At 44.8% G+C, this 16056-nt stretch overlaps 2 protein-coding genes across 2 annotated transcripts; one reads left to right on the top strand and one right to left on the bottom strand.

Moving 5' to 3' along the window:
• Window positions 1–5067: 5067 nt before the first annotated feature.
• Window positions 5068–6889, bottom strand: ALG2 (ALG2 alpha-1,3/1,6-mannosyltransferase). Its single transcript, XM_076330131.1, has 2 exons — window positions 6455–6889; window positions 5068–5988 (listed from the first exon to the last, which is right to left on the bottom strand). Exons 1-2 carry the CDS (start codon window positions 6887–6889, stop codon window positions 5086–5088), a joined length of 1338 nt encoding a protein of 445 aa, XP_076186246.1. The 3' UTR covers window positions 5068–5085.
• SEC61B (SEC61 translocon subunit beta) lies at window positions 6888–13647 on the top strand. The gene is given in 5 exon segments (XM_076330132.1): window positions 6888–6990; window positions 6993–7027; window positions 7364–7461; window positions 7844–7945; window positions 11973–13647. Coding segments are annotated over 5 exon segments (426 nt in total). The 3' UTR covers window positions 12061–13647.
• Window positions 13648–16056: the final 2409 nt, after the last annotated feature.

A 16056-nucleotide genomic window follows, 5' to 3' on the forward strand; every position in this document is an offset into this window, starting at 1 on the left:
CTAAAGGAAAAATTGAGGCTTAAAATGAAGCAAGCAGGAGGTAGGTTCAAAACAGTCTGAAGAAGGTGGTCTTCATGCACAGGGAGTTAAACTGTGGAAGTCCTTGTGGTTGGGTATCATGAATGTAAACATGTCCATGAATTTCAAAGGGAAAATGGAAAAAGTGATGGAGGAGAAATCCATTTGAATACACAAAGAAACCACAACTGGCTCAAGAAGTCCCTCAGCTGTCAGGGAGCCACAAGAGTGAGGGCACATAAGTCAGGAGACGAGGGTTATCCCAGTACACAGGGCAGTGACCTCACCAGCCAGGGCACAGCTCCACTGTACCCAAGCAGCTTGGTGGCAGTGACAGGGTCTCTCAACAGTCCAACAATCATTAAACCAACAGGCCTTACTGGCCCTGACCAGCCCCACCTGGGGCCTCCACCCACACCCACTGCTCATGGGTGCAGGGGCTCCAATCACGTTCAGGCCAGGGCCTTCAGTTTCTGCATGAGCTGTGTTGTAGGTGTACCTCTTTCTAGTCTTGTCCTTGAGCTGTTTGGCTTTCCTGGTTTGAACCTGGACCTGACATGTTAACTTGTTTCTGCCTGGTGATCACTCAACTGTTGATAGCACCTTCTTTTGACACCACCCCTTCTCTAGTTGTCCAGTTCAAGAGCTGTGGGACTGCACCTTCTCAGTGAGATCATTGCCCAGCCTTCGTTGTGGCCATCCTTGGCTCCTGGCTTGTTCTCTGTTGTGGAAGAGTCTTGCTCTTGCTGCTCGCTGGCAGTTAGCTCAGGCCTTCTCAGGCCCTGAGCTGAGTACCATGGAGCCTGGCTTTCAGACTAAGCCAGGGCTTGCCCCCATAGCCTCCCTTCACCTAGGTGTCATACGACTCGACCCCATGGCCACCCTGCAGTTTCTGTTTCAACCCCAAGCCCCACAGAGAACTGTGATCAGTATGCAAAGGCAGATCACAGCCCTGCAGGCTTCTCTAACCTCCCCTGCACCCAGAGTCATGCCCCCTGCCCACCAACTCCTTTAGTACCTTTTGGGAGCATCTAGGCTTTGTCATGCTCCAAATCAGCAGCCCTCAAGGAGCATCTCAAGGACAATCTGGTATGTGGATTGATCTGCCCCTCTACCTCCACTGCCAGTGCCCCATATTTTTTGTCTAAAAGAAGTATGGGGGTTTCTGACCCTTCATAGAAGGAGTCTGCCAACTTAAGGTGGCTTCAGCCTACCTGGGATCCACATGCCAGCAGTTGGGGTCCACCAGGTACCCCAGGAACTCCACCCTGTGCTGTTGAAGAGAACAAATCTCTGGTGTTTGACATGGAGCCACTACTGCACAAGTGACTGAGGACTTCCTGGCATAGTCAGTGTGCCTGTTGAGCATCAGAGAACATGAAGATGTCAAGAATGCCACCACATAGTTATCAAGCAGGCTGTGCAGGACATCACCTACTTACAAAACGATGGAAGGTGGTCAGAGCATAGAAGAGACCAAATGGTATCGCAAGATCCTCATAGTGTCTGTATCTGGTTCAGAAAGCAGTTTTCCACTCCTTCCCTTCTAGTGTGCAGGGACTGCAGAGTTTCTTAGAATTTGCCAACTTCTTTTGATGACTTGTAACAGGGTTTTCCAATATCATGGCTCTTATAACAGCACATACTTGGAAGGGACCTCACTTTCTATGGGCATAAGAAGCACAGGCAGCTTCTGAGGAACTGAAACAGGCATTCACCACAACCTGCCTCACAGTCCCGCCCAGGCCCTGGCTGGCATTTCACTGTGGAAGCAGATGCTTCTGTGTCATAGAGGCCATACTCTCCCAGAAGTTGGCCCAAAGCAGGACCCAGGATCCTATGTCTATTTCTCTAGGCAGCTCCCCCCCACTAAGAGGAATTACAATGTCTGGGACAAGCAGCACCTGAAAATCAAAGCTGCCTCTGAGGAGTGGTAGCACATTCTTGAGGTAGCAGAAGAACCAACAGTGGTGCTGACCTACCACCAGAACCTGGAATACAATTGGGGGATGAGCTGCTTCTCTCTCTCCACACTTTGTTAACTGTCCATTTGTCACTAACTTTGGTTTCCAACCCAGAAGTCTGCCAACCACACCAGCTGCCTCACAGGTACCTGCACCAAGTGACTGTCAGAGCAGGGGGGTGGTTGGTGCAGCTGACAACACAGTTGCCATTTCTACCACAGTAAAAGCAATACCCTTTTCTCCATCTGTGTTCTCATTCTCGCGATGAGGGGTGAGGTAGATGGTGCCTATGTCCATGGGCTCTTCCTCTGGGGATAGTAAGGAAGGTGGAACAAAGCATGGTGGAGGTCTACATATGCTCTTCCTGGCAGAGCCAGGTGCTTCTCCAGTGATAGGCCTGAAAGGCTGCCCCAGGCTCTGGGGTAGGCCAGTCCTAGCCACCTCATTTTTGAGGGTCTCAGACAGCCCTAGACTTTAGAGGGCCGTAAGGGCTTGCTCTTCACACTCAGTTTCCACAATAAACTCCATGAATTGAATTGTGTAGTTAGTGGCCAACTACTTCCCCTGCTGGAGCTCCAGCAAGACAGCCTTGGCCACTGCACAGTTGTGGTCCCCCAAAAACTGCTCCAAATCAATGAATAAGTAAGTCATCACGTTTTGGAGCATAAGGCCATTGTCTTCCACATGGTCCGAATCCACTCTTGGGTTGCCTTGAGAGCTGGGAGATTATTACTCCTGAGCATCTCATGTTCCGTGGGATATACGGCCCCTGGATAGGCTGTAAAGATTAGCCACATCTGACTAATAAATCCTGATACCATCATCCAAGTCCCCACTGAATGGTTCTAGAAGTTGGGGAGCAAGAGATGCTGAAGCAGCCTGAAAGGCTGTGCCACGCGTCTCCATGCTGACCATAGCTTCCTGCAGGATTCTGAGGTTAACCTGCAGCTGATGAGCAGCCTGAAGGCCAGGCTCCGTGACAGTCAGCTCAGGGCTTGAGGTGGCCTGAGCTACCTGTCAGGAAGCAGCAAGACTGGGGCTGCTCTGCAAGGGATGACAGTCAAAAGCTGAGGGAGACCATATCACAGAGGGACAGTGATCTCACCAACCAGGGCACAGCACCCAAGCAGGGCAGCCTTGTGACAGTAACAGACTCTGTTGACAGACCAGCCATCACCAGGTAAACGTGAGATGGCAGGTCAAGTCCAAGTGCAATTCATGAAATCCAGTCAACAGGAGCTGCAGGGCACAGGCCTAGGCTCACACCTGCCATCAACACAGCTCAGGAAAGGGCTGGAGGCCAAGGTTTGAGCATAAATGGAGCTAGCCCCACAGCTATGCTGGCAAGCGTGCACTGGCGTGTACCTTAAGCTCCGGGTTAACTTCAGTGCAATCTGGAGAGGAGAATGTAACATAAACTAAGCAGCCACAGGAATCGTCTCCAACCATCTTGCACCTTCTAACTGGAGCTTAAAACCCAGGCCAAGTATGTCTTGAAGGCGTTAACGTCAATCACCACAGATTATTTTTATGCTCTCTCCAGGCCCTTCAGTCACTCATTGCTGCACCCATCCTGAAAAAGTTGCAGAAAGATTTAGGAAAACTTCTAAGTGGTGGGGAAGGAGCACAAATGCAGGCACAGGCAAGAGACAATAGATTCAGGCTTGACAGTTCTTCTGACATGAAATGTTGGAAATAGGGCCGAGACCACCCGCTCCCAATCCACAATGAATAACCATTGTAACATCCCAACTTCCTGATTAAAGCCAAGGACAAATTTTGTTTATGGATTTTTGTTTGTTTTACTTTAAAGCCTTATACTGAGACCTAGGTTGCAGTCCTAAGCAACAGAAAGACTGGTCTCTCTGTTATGAAGTAGTACTAAATGTGAAAATGCCTGAAACTTTATCTTAAATACAAATTGCAGAATTTGGACTACAAAATTGTATTTTATAGATTAAAACTGGATTTCAAAGAATGAGGAAATTGTATAGTTACTCAATCCATTTTCAGACTTAAAATTGAACTGTATGGATTGTGTGTTATTGGAAACCAAACAGAACCTGTTTGGTTCTGTTTAGCGCGTAAAGATGCGCTAAAGAGAGGTAAATAAAAAAAATCACATCTTCCTTGACCAAAACCAGGTACTACATTTGAAAAAATAGTCAAATTACTGTCACACGTGCAGTCACTGCATTAGGAGAAAAGTATCCCCCAGCTAAACTATTCAGAAAAATTATACTGAAAAGTTACCACCAACACAGGCAAAATAAAATGTCTTTATCGCCTGCTCCAGACTACCACCTTTTTTAAAATTGTGCTGTCATTTAGAATGAAATGTTAAATAAAGGGGATATCATTTAAGTCTCTACAAACCAGAAACTCTCAAAGTAAAATTACATCCTTAAGCACTGCAGGTATCTGCATAGACATAGAATTTCAGCATGAACATTTTTGCCCGAGGTAGTCCGATGTCCTTGATTTTATTCCAGTCTCAGCTTCCTCCTGCTCACACGCCTGTACGCTTATTTATGACACCCAGTGTGACTACATGATGCAATTTAAGAAGAGAAGTACAGTAAAAGGTCAATCATTTTAAAACCGTACCATTCATATCCCTAGCGGTGTTGGTTTTTTTAAACATGCAGTTGGTTGGACTGTGCAGTTCTCTCCATACTTAAGCTGAGAGAGCTTTTACTTAAAAATTACTGATGAACATTTTAAATACATAAAAATAAAGCTGCACTTATCTGTACAAATCCACATTCTGTAAATTGAATCAGCCATACCACACAGTATTAAAGTAAAATGTGCAATAATTTCCTAGTAAGTTCCTGCCATTTAACTATGCATTTTTCGAAGGCACAGTACACAAAAGAACTCCTGCAACGGTGGATGAGCCTACCACATGAAAATTTTAACCGTCTAATGAGACAGTGGGATGTGTTTTGCTCGTTCTTTGTATCAAGCAACATAAGGCAGCACAAGAAGCATAACAAGGAAATTCAGACGTCCCGGGTTCTTCATCATAGTCACAATGAATATGGGTCCCCTATACAAATGAGACACACAAAGCTGTAAAATATAATATGGGAATAGAATTTTATTGTGTTAATCTGCATATGTATTGGTACAGCTGTTCTGTGAATGCTTCTGAGGAGAATTTTTCCATAACTCTGGCTCTCCCAGCTGCTCCCATTGTGTCCTTTAAGAGGGGATCTCTCACAATTTTTTCCATGGCCTCGGAGAATTGCGTTGGCAGAGGATCACACAAAAATCCTGTAACATTATGCAAGATTGATTCTAAAGGACCGCCTGAATTAACTGCTACAACTGGACATCTCATATACATTGCCTCCAGAGGAACAATGCCAAAATGTTCATTGCTTGGTGTATAAAGCACACATACAGAGTTACTAAAAAGAGAGATTTTCTGTTCATCTGAGAAAGATCTCAGAAAAGTGACATGGTCATTAATACTAAGCTTGGCTGCAAGTCTCCTCAGCTCTTCATAGTGCTCCACATTTTCCAGAACTCGTTTATCATAACCACCTGCCATAACCAGGTGAACTTCATTCCACTCATGAGAATCAAGCCTTCCTCGAAGCTCATGCAAAGCTTCAAGAGCCAGTGCTAGATTCTTTTTTCTCTCATACCTATTAATGGAAAGAAACAAGAACTTTTTATTTTGGGGTATCAGGTCAGCTATGTCCGCAGGAACTACTGCTTCAAAGCTACTGATATTGAGCGATGGGTAGAGGACATCTGGGTTTATGTGAGATAAGGACTTAAACGTGTCCTTGAACACACTGGCGGTGAACCTGCTGTTCACAACAATACAGTCTGCCATGCCAGTCGTGTACTCTTCCAGCCAGTCGAGCGGTAATCTGTAGATGCGTTTTAGGAGAGATTCTCTCTTGGTCAGAAGCTGATCAGGAAAGTGACAGTAAAACAAAACCTTCTTACGGGTTCTGGCCAGTCTAAGTACAGGAATGCAAGCAGACACCTAATGCAACCAGGAGAGACAGGACAGGAGGAGACATTCATTATTCGCGTTAGCGCCACTGGCGTGTACAGGTGATTTTAAGCCATGCCCCGAGAGCCACTCCTTTGCAAGCCAAGTGCCTCCTCCCTCTCCCCGCCAACACGCGCATCAAGCTGCACTCCCTCGTCCGTGACACCTCTTGCTGCGGCTCTGGGTTTCCTCCCTTACCCCGGCCTGCGAGGCCACCGAGACCCCTTCTCTGCCAAGACCCCTTCCCCGTCCAGGCCGCATCAAGCCGCGGGACTTCCCCATGCGCCTCCTCCTGCCAAGGCCCACCACCAGGGGAGAGCCGGGAGGGGAGCCCAAGCGGCAGCAGCTGCCCCGGGGCCCGCCAGCACCCCCGCCTGCCCTCGGGCCTCTCCCCCCACCGCAGCGGCGCGGCCGCTAACGGCCGCTAGTGGCGGCAGCGCCGCCCCCCGCCCCGCACCTGGTCGCAGACGAAGGCGTCCGCCCGCTCGCCGCTGAGCAGCAGGACGTACAGCGCCACGAAGGCCATGCGCAGGGCGGCGCACAGCGCGTGCCCGCGGCCCCACAAGCTGCGCGGCAGCCACCCGCCGGCCTGCCGCACCGACAGCCCCCGCGTCTCCGCGAAGCAGCGCGCGGCGTCGTAGTGCGCCGTCCAGATCTGCACCCGGCAGCCCCGCGCCTGCATCGCCAGCGCCGCGTCCACCACCAGCCGCTCCGCCCCGCCCAGCCCCAGGTCCGGGTGCAGGAACAGCACGGACGGGCCCTCCCCAGCCCCAGCCCCAGCCTCAGCCTCAGCCCCAGCCCCAGCCCCAGCCCCAGCCCCAGCCGCCACCATGGCTGCCGCGGGGGGAACGGGGGCCCGCCCGCCGGCCACGCACCAAGCAGCAGCGCGCATGCGCGGTCCAACGGCCACCGCAGGACACGTCAGCCTTCCTCCCGGGCCTTCGCTTTCGCCCCACCCGCCGGGCGGCCCGGGCGCTGCCCGGCGCCTCCTCTCCGCGTTCCCTGCTCGGCCGCCGCGGCCCGGCCGCTGGTGAGGGAGCGGGCGCGACCCAGGCGTCGCGCGGGGTCAGCTCGGTCAGAAAGCGGCCGCTGAGGGAGGGAGGGGGGAGGGAAAAGAGGCCGGCGCTGCTCAGGCATCGTCCCGGGCAGCCGCGAGGCCCCGGGAGGCGCGGCGCGGGGGCGTGGCCTGCTGCGGGCAGGGACGTGGCCGGAGCGGAGCGTGTGCGAGGCCGTGCCGACTCCCGAGCCAGCGCTGCCGTCGCCATGGTGAGGTTCTGCCCGGGGCAGGGGGTGGCTGAGGCGCTCCCTCTCCCCTGGCCGCGTCTACCGCCTCTCATCCCCTCCCGGTTCTCTCCTCTCTCCGCAGCCCGGGCCCAACCCCAGCGCTACGAGCGTCGGCTCCTCCGGCCGCTCCCCAAGCAAGGCCGTGGCTCCCCGCGCGGCGGGCTCCACCGTCCGGCAGAGGTAGGTGCCTGCGGCGTCTTCGTAGCGGGGGCAACCCTTTTCCCCCCCGTCCTTTGTGCTCTGTGGCTGGGCAGCCCTAGCGGGGGGCAGAGGGACGGTGGGAACGGGCTGAGCTGTGTGCTTCCGTGCGGTGTGCGGGCAGGGCTCCTGTGGGTCCGACTCATCGGTCTTCGGTGCACCTGGCTGTAGCCCCTGGCGGTGCTATGCCAGCCACCGTGCCCTCTGCTTGCCTGGCTGCACAGGCTGGTGCCCTCTGCTTGCCTGGCTATACAGGCGGATGCAGGTGTCTTGCTTCTGCAGAGTGCCTCGGGGTGCTTCGTGCTAGAAGCTGGCAGAGCGCTGACGTATTTTGGTCTTTGTTTCGTTCTGTTATCCTCTAAAGGAAGAATGCCAGCTGTGGGACGAGAAGCGCAGGCCGTGCCACTTCCACAGGTACTGGTGGGATGTGGCGATTCTACACTGAGGACTCTCCAGGGCTCAAAGTGTAAGTTGGATACGTGGGTGGTGGCAGGCATGGGGGCTATATATTTCACCTGCTTATGTAATCTTTCAGTCTTCGAATTGAGAGATCAATGTTCTGGTCTGCATGGGAAAACATGCTGAATTGATGGCTGCTTAGATAGATTTGGGATGAAATATTTTATTTAATCTGTAAACCTGGAGAGGTAGTTTTTGAAGTTATAGTGGCTTTAAAAAGGTAGGTACAAGTTATATTTTGTAATTGCCTAGACTTCCCTTAAGTGGTCTTTGAAGACTGCAAGCAATCCCTTTGAAATTGGGAAAGATTACTTGTCACAGTGAATTTAGGCATCTACATGGGTGGTTTTGTTCTCTTTAATTAAACTTTTGTTTTTTCTTTATTAATAGATACATTGTGATCCTGTGCCCCCCCTTGAAAACATAATATAACTGACATGCCACATGTTTGCAGAATCTCAGGTGTTTTTATTAAAAAGCTGAAGATAAATTACTTTAGCTAAGCTTGCAAAGCGAGTAACATTCTGATACCTTGTATATCTGTTTTTACAAGGTGAATGTTCCAAGATTATGGTCAAATATCTGGTGGTAGTCTCCCATAAGCTGTAAAGAGAGCCCAAGTTTCTGCTTTTTGGCGAGTTTGAGTCATTCAGATCAGTTTCCCAAACAAGCTTTGCAGCCTAATACTTGGGTAACAAAGGTGGAAGGTGTATTTCAGCTGATGGGTGTGTGCTAAGTCATACCCTGAACGGGAGTTTGTGCTTCTTGTAGAGTTATACTTCATGGCCTCTTGTTCTTACTGGGTTGAAGAGACTCGAGACACTCAGGGATGTCCCTATGGCTTCTTTTTTCTAGAATCCATTAGTATTTTATTTTGGAGCCTTTTAAGAGGGCTGCTGCTGGCTGTATGAACAGAACATTTGGGGAAGGGCTGGTGATAGTCTAGTGTCGTGGTTCCATGAGTAATCCTTCCTCTGAAGTTGTCTTACGTGTTTTCATTTTCGTATGTGCTTGACACTTTAAAAAACAAAAACTATACAGCAAACCATCAAAGTAGTGGTGTTCTGCTACTGCAGGTCTCTCTTTCTCCATTCTGAATCCAAAGAGGAGACAAGGCAAAGAAAAGACAATAAGCAATGATAGTGTTGTAGAGCAAATCTAGGCAGATAAGCAAGGCAACTACTTTGTGTGTTGTTTGGTCTACTAAAGCTCAATTAAAAAAAAAGAATAAAACCAAACTGAGAAAAACAGAAGTGTTCTACCATTAGGTAGATTTTTTTTTTTTCCAATAGACTTGTGATACAAGCTGTCAAAGGAGCTTTACCAACTTCAGTAAGTTTCCTTGTGAATCCTTTGGTTTCGCTTTTGATGTTGAATGGCCACTCAATTGTTCTAATCTTCAATACAAGCAGGTCAGTAGATAGATTTTTCCCTTCTATTTATGTTGCAACACAGTGGTTCCCAGTTTTAAGGTTTTGGAACACTGAGAGTGGTTTTTTTGGCAAGCTACCATGGGTAGCTATGTGGTCAGGCTTTTAATGGAAGAAACAAATCTGTAAAAATGAGTTGGTTTTACAAATCACCTGCGCACTAGATGCAACATTTTCTGAACCATGGCTTGGGAGCAATTTTCTTGCATACAGCTTTCCATGTATTTTTCTACATTTTTTTTTTCCATAGCAACCAATTGTTACGATCTCTGTCCTATTAAGTAGTCTTAAAAATACAAATAGGTTATAGAGAGGTTGCGGTTGCCTCAGTAAAGTGCTTCAGCTGAAGCTATTTTTAGAAATGGTTGTGATCGCTACTGCATAAAGCAGTGTGAAAGCTTAGCCTGGTGGTGGGGTTTTTTTTGTGTTTTCTCATGTTGTTTAAAATATGAGCTCTTAAAAGTACTATGAAAAAATACATAAAAACACCTCAGAACAGGTTATATCATGCTAGCTATGATCAGGAGAATTCCGCTCTAGATCAAAAGTTTTATATTGCGCATAATTATACCTCTGATGCTTCAGGTATTTAGTGTCTGTACTCAACATCAGAAATAATAAATATGTTGAATAAGCAAGTTTGGTTTGCCTCAGGAAAGTACCTTTATCTGTAGTACAGGATGCTACAAAATATATATGTCTTTAAAAACAATGTTAGCAAAAGGGAGCTGTGGGGGATGTGGTTGAGAGTGGAATGTGGTATTTTTCTCTTTAAAACTCGGATCAAGCATCGCATACTTTGAAAAGAAGACTAAACCCAAACTTGTTGCTCTTTCTGTGACACTTGGTACCTGTGGTTCCTGTATCTTGTCTTGAGCTTTCTTACTTAAAGAGCCTATAGGCAGTGTTCCCTGTGGAGCCGTGATAGAGAATCAAATTGGGCTTGTGGTATAATATGCAGCCTTATGAAAGGCATTGCAGTACCAAATGCACAGTACCAAATCTTTAGAGGTGCCTGAATTGGGTTTGTTTATTTACTTACTTATTTATTTAAACTGCATGGTGGGCTGAGAAGATTCAGGTGTATGGAGGAGAATTGCAGGGTTTCGGCAGGTTGTCTTTGGAACTGGAGGAAATGAGATATACATGTCAGTATTGGAAAGCTGATTATTCTGCAGGGGGATCAATGTCATCTGCATGTTTAAAAAAACCACCAAACACACAAACAATCCCCCCTGTTTATTTCCATGTTGCTCTGTTCTGGTTAGTGGTGCTCCTCTATTCCTGTGTGCCTTTGGCAAAGAGTAGCTTACCTATTACTACTACTAAAGGCTCAAATGAACTAAATAGTAATCCAGATACAGTGTAAGGACTTTGTGCACCTGATATCATTATGATTTATATTATGTAGGACATAAACTTCAAATACGGATAAAACACTGGGGATTACGAAGTACATTCTGTTGCTTAGTGAAAGATATCCCTTGATAAGGGTTGCTTATCTACTCACTGTGTGTGCGGACTTTTTTTATTTTGCACGTTTTGTTACTGGTTTGTTACTGCTTTATGTCTGTGTTCAGGGTTCTCCATACCCAAGTAAGTCTACGATAGATAATAATTGAGTTTTAAAAGTCAATGTAAGACTATAGTTACGAACATTTGAAGTATATGGACCACGATCTCATGGAAAAATAGGTTAGTAAATTGTTTCAATCCATTCTCAGTTTTTTACTTTGTATTCAAGTAACATTTACCTGCTTGTAAACAGTAACCTGGAGGACAACAGAATTCATGGTGTTTCTCCCAACAGCAGGTTGAAAGCCAGAAATGAGATTGTACAGAGTGGTACGAAGCAGCGCTGAGCGCGTGTAATTGTGTGCGTAATTGTTGTGTCTCAGAACAGCGTGAAACAGCTGATTTAGTCTCTCAACATGCACCCTAAGATTAAACTTTTTTAAAAACATCATTATACAATTTCTAAACAATGTATAAAAGTGGGAAGGAAAAAAGTTAAGAAATTTGTTAATTTATACATTCTAGGTAATGATTTAGTGATGGAGTTAACTGACATTCAGTGTATCTTTTTCAAGAAAACAGAAGTCTCCATCTCTCACCCACTGCTGCCATTGTTTTCAAATGAAATCAAACCTCTGAACAGCTAATGCGAATTTTATGCCAAAATTTTACTAGCCGCTAGAGGACTCTGTTGGTTTTTGTATCTGACTACATCTTTGCTCAGGTGGCTATCTGAGTAGTAAATACAGATGGTAATTTTCCAGAGATTGTTTTCACAACGATGAGTCATAATGAACGATTAATTACTTCTTAAATAAGTGGGGGGTTTTTGTTATTATATTGTGCTTTACAGTTATGTAACATTTAGGGTGTGTAAAACTATCTTTAAAAACATAGGGGCAGCAGCAGTTTTTGATAGAGATGGCTGTCTCATTTCTGTGTACTTTAAAGTATTGCTATGGGAATGGAATAAGAGTTTTCTCATACAATTGCTTATGAACTGATGAGTTCACTTGGCTGATAACGACTGGCCTTTGGACAAAGTAGACTTTTTTTTATGTTAATGCATTTTTTTTTCTTTATTTTTAGTGGGCCTGTTCCAGTTTTGGTCATGAGTCTTCTTTTTATTGCTTCTGTGTTTATGCTGCACATCTGGGGTAAATACACTCGTTCATAGACTCAGCTGCCAACTTAAAGCATACATCTTGGACCAAAAATATGGTGGATCCTGGTTGTTCTTGGAGAGAGACTGGGGAAGCTTCCTATCACCTGTTGAAGTCCTGTCAACTTTGGCTCTAATACCGAATGAATTTCTCAGTTCGCTATTTGGGCAGGTTTAAAGTCTGTCATGGGTCATTTTATATTTGTATCTGTACACATAGAATACAGGTATTGCAATAAAAGTTGTATATGGAAATAGAAACAGTCTTAACTGTATTTTTTTTCCTCCTATTCCAACATACCACAACTAGAACATTGTACTTGTGGTTTTCATATGTAACCATATTTCTGAGTAAATGCTGTTTGACAGTTCAAACCAGATTCTTCCATACTGTACGTTGCTATATAATTTTATGCCAGAAGATCTCTTTTTGTGAATGGGAGAAGCAAAATCTGGTGCACAAACACGCGAAGGTAAAAAACATGTTTGTTGAAATAAAACTGAGGTACACTAGCTGAGCTAGTCATGTTATTCTGTTAAATCCAGCTATTTTTCTGGATTTATTTCATTTATTTCCTAAATGCAAGTTAAGCTTTACTCAGTGCTCATTATACGTAAAAGTATATAAGTATGCTTGTTTTTCAAACTGCACTTGAGGAACAACATGAACTGGTACCTAACTGATTTTAAAAAGAATAATTGCATAGCTGTCAAAGACATGTTTCTCCTGCAGGTCCAGACTCTTTCAAGGAGACTTAGGGACGAAAATGGAATGGGAGGACTGGAAAAGCAATGGCTGCATTTTAAATAACAGGACGTGCAAACAGGCTGAGATACAGCTAAGTGGCTCTTCAGATAATCACTCCAGTTTTCTTCTGAGTGGTGTTCTTTATTTTCCTTTTGAACAGACAGCTCTTCCTTCTCTTTTTAAAGGTACATACATATTGTATGTACGTTAGCGTTTCAGTTGTTTCTCACTGCTGATGTGGTCTTGAGATTCAGATAACCAAATCAGGCCTTTCGATACAGTTGGATAGAATTATTTTAGCCTGTTGTTACAATTCCTGTTTGAATATCAGCTTGTAATGGGAAAACAATATTCTTGGTTATGCAGCCTTGATAGTGTTGTCTGTGGACATGTTGTAGAAGCAGTCTCAAGCACCACCTTCCTTTAAAGCAATTCTTAAAGTAGCATTACTTCTGAAAAGAAGAAACTGTTCAGAACAAAAACAAGAATAAGGAATGTGGTCTCAGGGCTATAAGGATAATTGATTTGAGCTGTGCTTATGCCATAATACCTAGTGTAAATGTAGAGGGAAAGAAAGAAGACTTGGAGCAGAAACTGAAAATTGTCTTATAAAATGTAATGGTAGGAGGGCTATGTTTTCAGAGGATTGAAAGTTGAGGAACAGGGAATTCTGGTCACTCAAAGGCAGTAGGGTGGCAGAATCCACTGAAGTGGTGGAAACTGAGCCAAATAAATCATGTATCAGAGGGAAAAGGATCCACAAATCACTTACCGCTATGCATATGGAAGGGAAGTAAAAACGCAAGGGAAAATAAAACAAATAGGGGGATTAGCGCACCACTTCAAAAAGCGGAGATAAGGATCTCTTATTTAAATGCTTTGCCTAGCAAGAAAGTAAAATCTGTACAATCAGTGGTTTCCTTTTAAGGCAAGAAAGAAAATGCGAAGAAAAGACCAAATGCAAGTCAGTTGTTCTACTGACCATGTGGACAGACTGTGCTGCTGACTTAGTTTGTGGTACTCAAAGGGAAAGGAATAATGTACTCTAAAATAGTGTAAGGGAAAGGAATAATGGATAACAGTAATATCTAAGTGGGTAACCTCTTCTTTACTCTTGGTGATACAGTTTTCTAACACAGCAGGAAACAATTTTCATTGAAACACTTCCGGTCCCTAAAAACCGTTTTGCCACATCAAATAATTCCATTTAAAGCCTTCCATATTTTTGCTTGTCTGGTATCTTCCTGCTTCTAAAGACCAAAATCAGCTACGAACTCAGAAAAAGAAAGGGGGCGGGGGGAAGGCTCACTGCTGTACAGCCTACATTTAATTCAACTAAGTATAAAAATGTTGACTATTTTGACAGTGCTGTCCTTGATTAAGTATTTTGTTTCCTAGAATGGCCTGTCAAGGAGTCTAATGTCTCTAGTTTTGCACAAATTACTTCCCACCCCTTCTTGGCTTTGTATTTTGGAGGTGTGAGCTTTCCTATGGTTTAAAAACCCTTGCTGCTTTAATTCGTGAAAGAAGTGATGCTTCAGTTGGATGCAGCTAGCTGAAACATCCATAGCTTGCTTTGATGTTCCTTGTACATAATAAAAAGACAGATTTCTCTATCGTATGTTTTCAATTTGTGATCATTTTAATGATTAGCATAAAAGTGTTAGATATTCATGCTCATATTTTTAGCATTTCATGTACATGAGCTGTAGTGGATTCTTGCAACTGATGTTTATCAAAACTTCAGCTCCACAGAAGTACAGATAAAGAAATGCAGGTTGCAAAGCCTTACCAGAAGTTTGGCTAATAATGAATGTGAAATTCTGTTTGGCCTGGGTGAATAAATTATGGCCATGCTGATAAAGAGCAGCTAATCTGTAATACAGAAAACTACGTCTTTCAGTAATAGGTGGAAAAGAAGAAAGGATGATAATTTGCAAAGCTTCATATCGGACAACTAGGAATTAGTAAGACTTTGGATTTTTATGCCTACTTACATGTGATTGAAATATAAGCTTGGCTGAGCTGACTGTTAGAAATTGTGAATACATTTATAGTTTACTTAAATGCTACAGAAGGCTCTAGGTCCACAAAGATCTTTACTTTGTCTCCTTAACAATAAAGGTTCAGGAAATCTGGAAGAACTTGTATTTCCATAGAAGATATGATGAAGTACTAGAATCTTTTATTCTTGACTTAAAAAAAAAAATATTTGCAACCTCAGGCTCCATAATTCCTCAAATAAGGAAGGGGTTTTAAAAGGAAATCATGCTGTTGTACATCAGTACATCTGTGTCCCTTAAGCTTTCCCTCCCTCCCCCACCAATGGTCTGAGTATGTGTGCCAGCTTCAGCCTGATTTAACAGAGGAGTAGTAGCTGAAAGACACTGTTCTTGGGGGTTGGGTGACATAGGTAGCTGGTGGAAGAGGGAGACGGTAGAAGTTCCCTCTGAGCAAAAGACTCTCACTTTTAACTTGTTACCTAGGGAGAATAGGGGGAGAGCTAGACTTCTTAAATGCCTTTATGATAGGAAAAGCTTTAATCTTTGCTCTTGCGCCTTTTTGCACATTGAAGTCAATCACCCACAAGCTGTGGATCTGTAGGTATGTGGGCTTCATTAGTTCTGATGTTTCAGAACCTGTTACTTTTGCTGTCTGTGTAGAAGTCAGCTCTACTACACAAAAACAATCTTTTTTTTTCCCCCTCTAGGCTTCGCTATTTACTGATATCTGGTTGGTTACATCCAGGCCAGTCTTTCTTGTAGCGTGCATATAGCATATGAATTCATCCAATCTTTTGCCATCATGTCGTGATAAATACTGTGCTTCTGATAATCACTCACGGTGTTTCTCATTCTTGAAGGGACCAAGGGGAAGGGCAGTTATTCAAGTGCATAATTCATGACTGTCCCATATGTACACAGCTCTTTTGCAGCAGAAGGATTTTTTTTTCTTTCATCACATCAGACACTGAATTTACTCTCCAAGAAGAAACTGTCAGCTCTTTTCAATGTCTCATCTATCTCCAGCTGTTTCTTAAGCTCTCTGAGCCTATCAGACATAACATAAACTAGCGTAAGCTCTCTTCAGTACTGTTCACAGTAAGTTGTAATGCCTTTAGTACAGGCATGTATATATATCTGTAAAGATAACATGCATGCACATGCCTATGGTCGCTTTATCAGTTTAGAAATGCAAAAGGATGCGTCTCTGAAAATGTAAGATGGTATGCCCTTATTAGACTGCACTGTGACAGCAGTGCA

Source organism: Aptenodytes patagonicus, chromosome 2, assembly GCF_965638725.1.
Source record: "Aptenodytes patagonicus chromosome 2, bAptPat1.pri.cur, whole genome shotgun sequence".
NCBI classification, from domain to species: domain Eukaryota; kingdom Metazoa; phylum Chordata; class Aves; order Sphenisciformes; family Spheniscidae; genus Aptenodytes; species Aptenodytes patagonicus.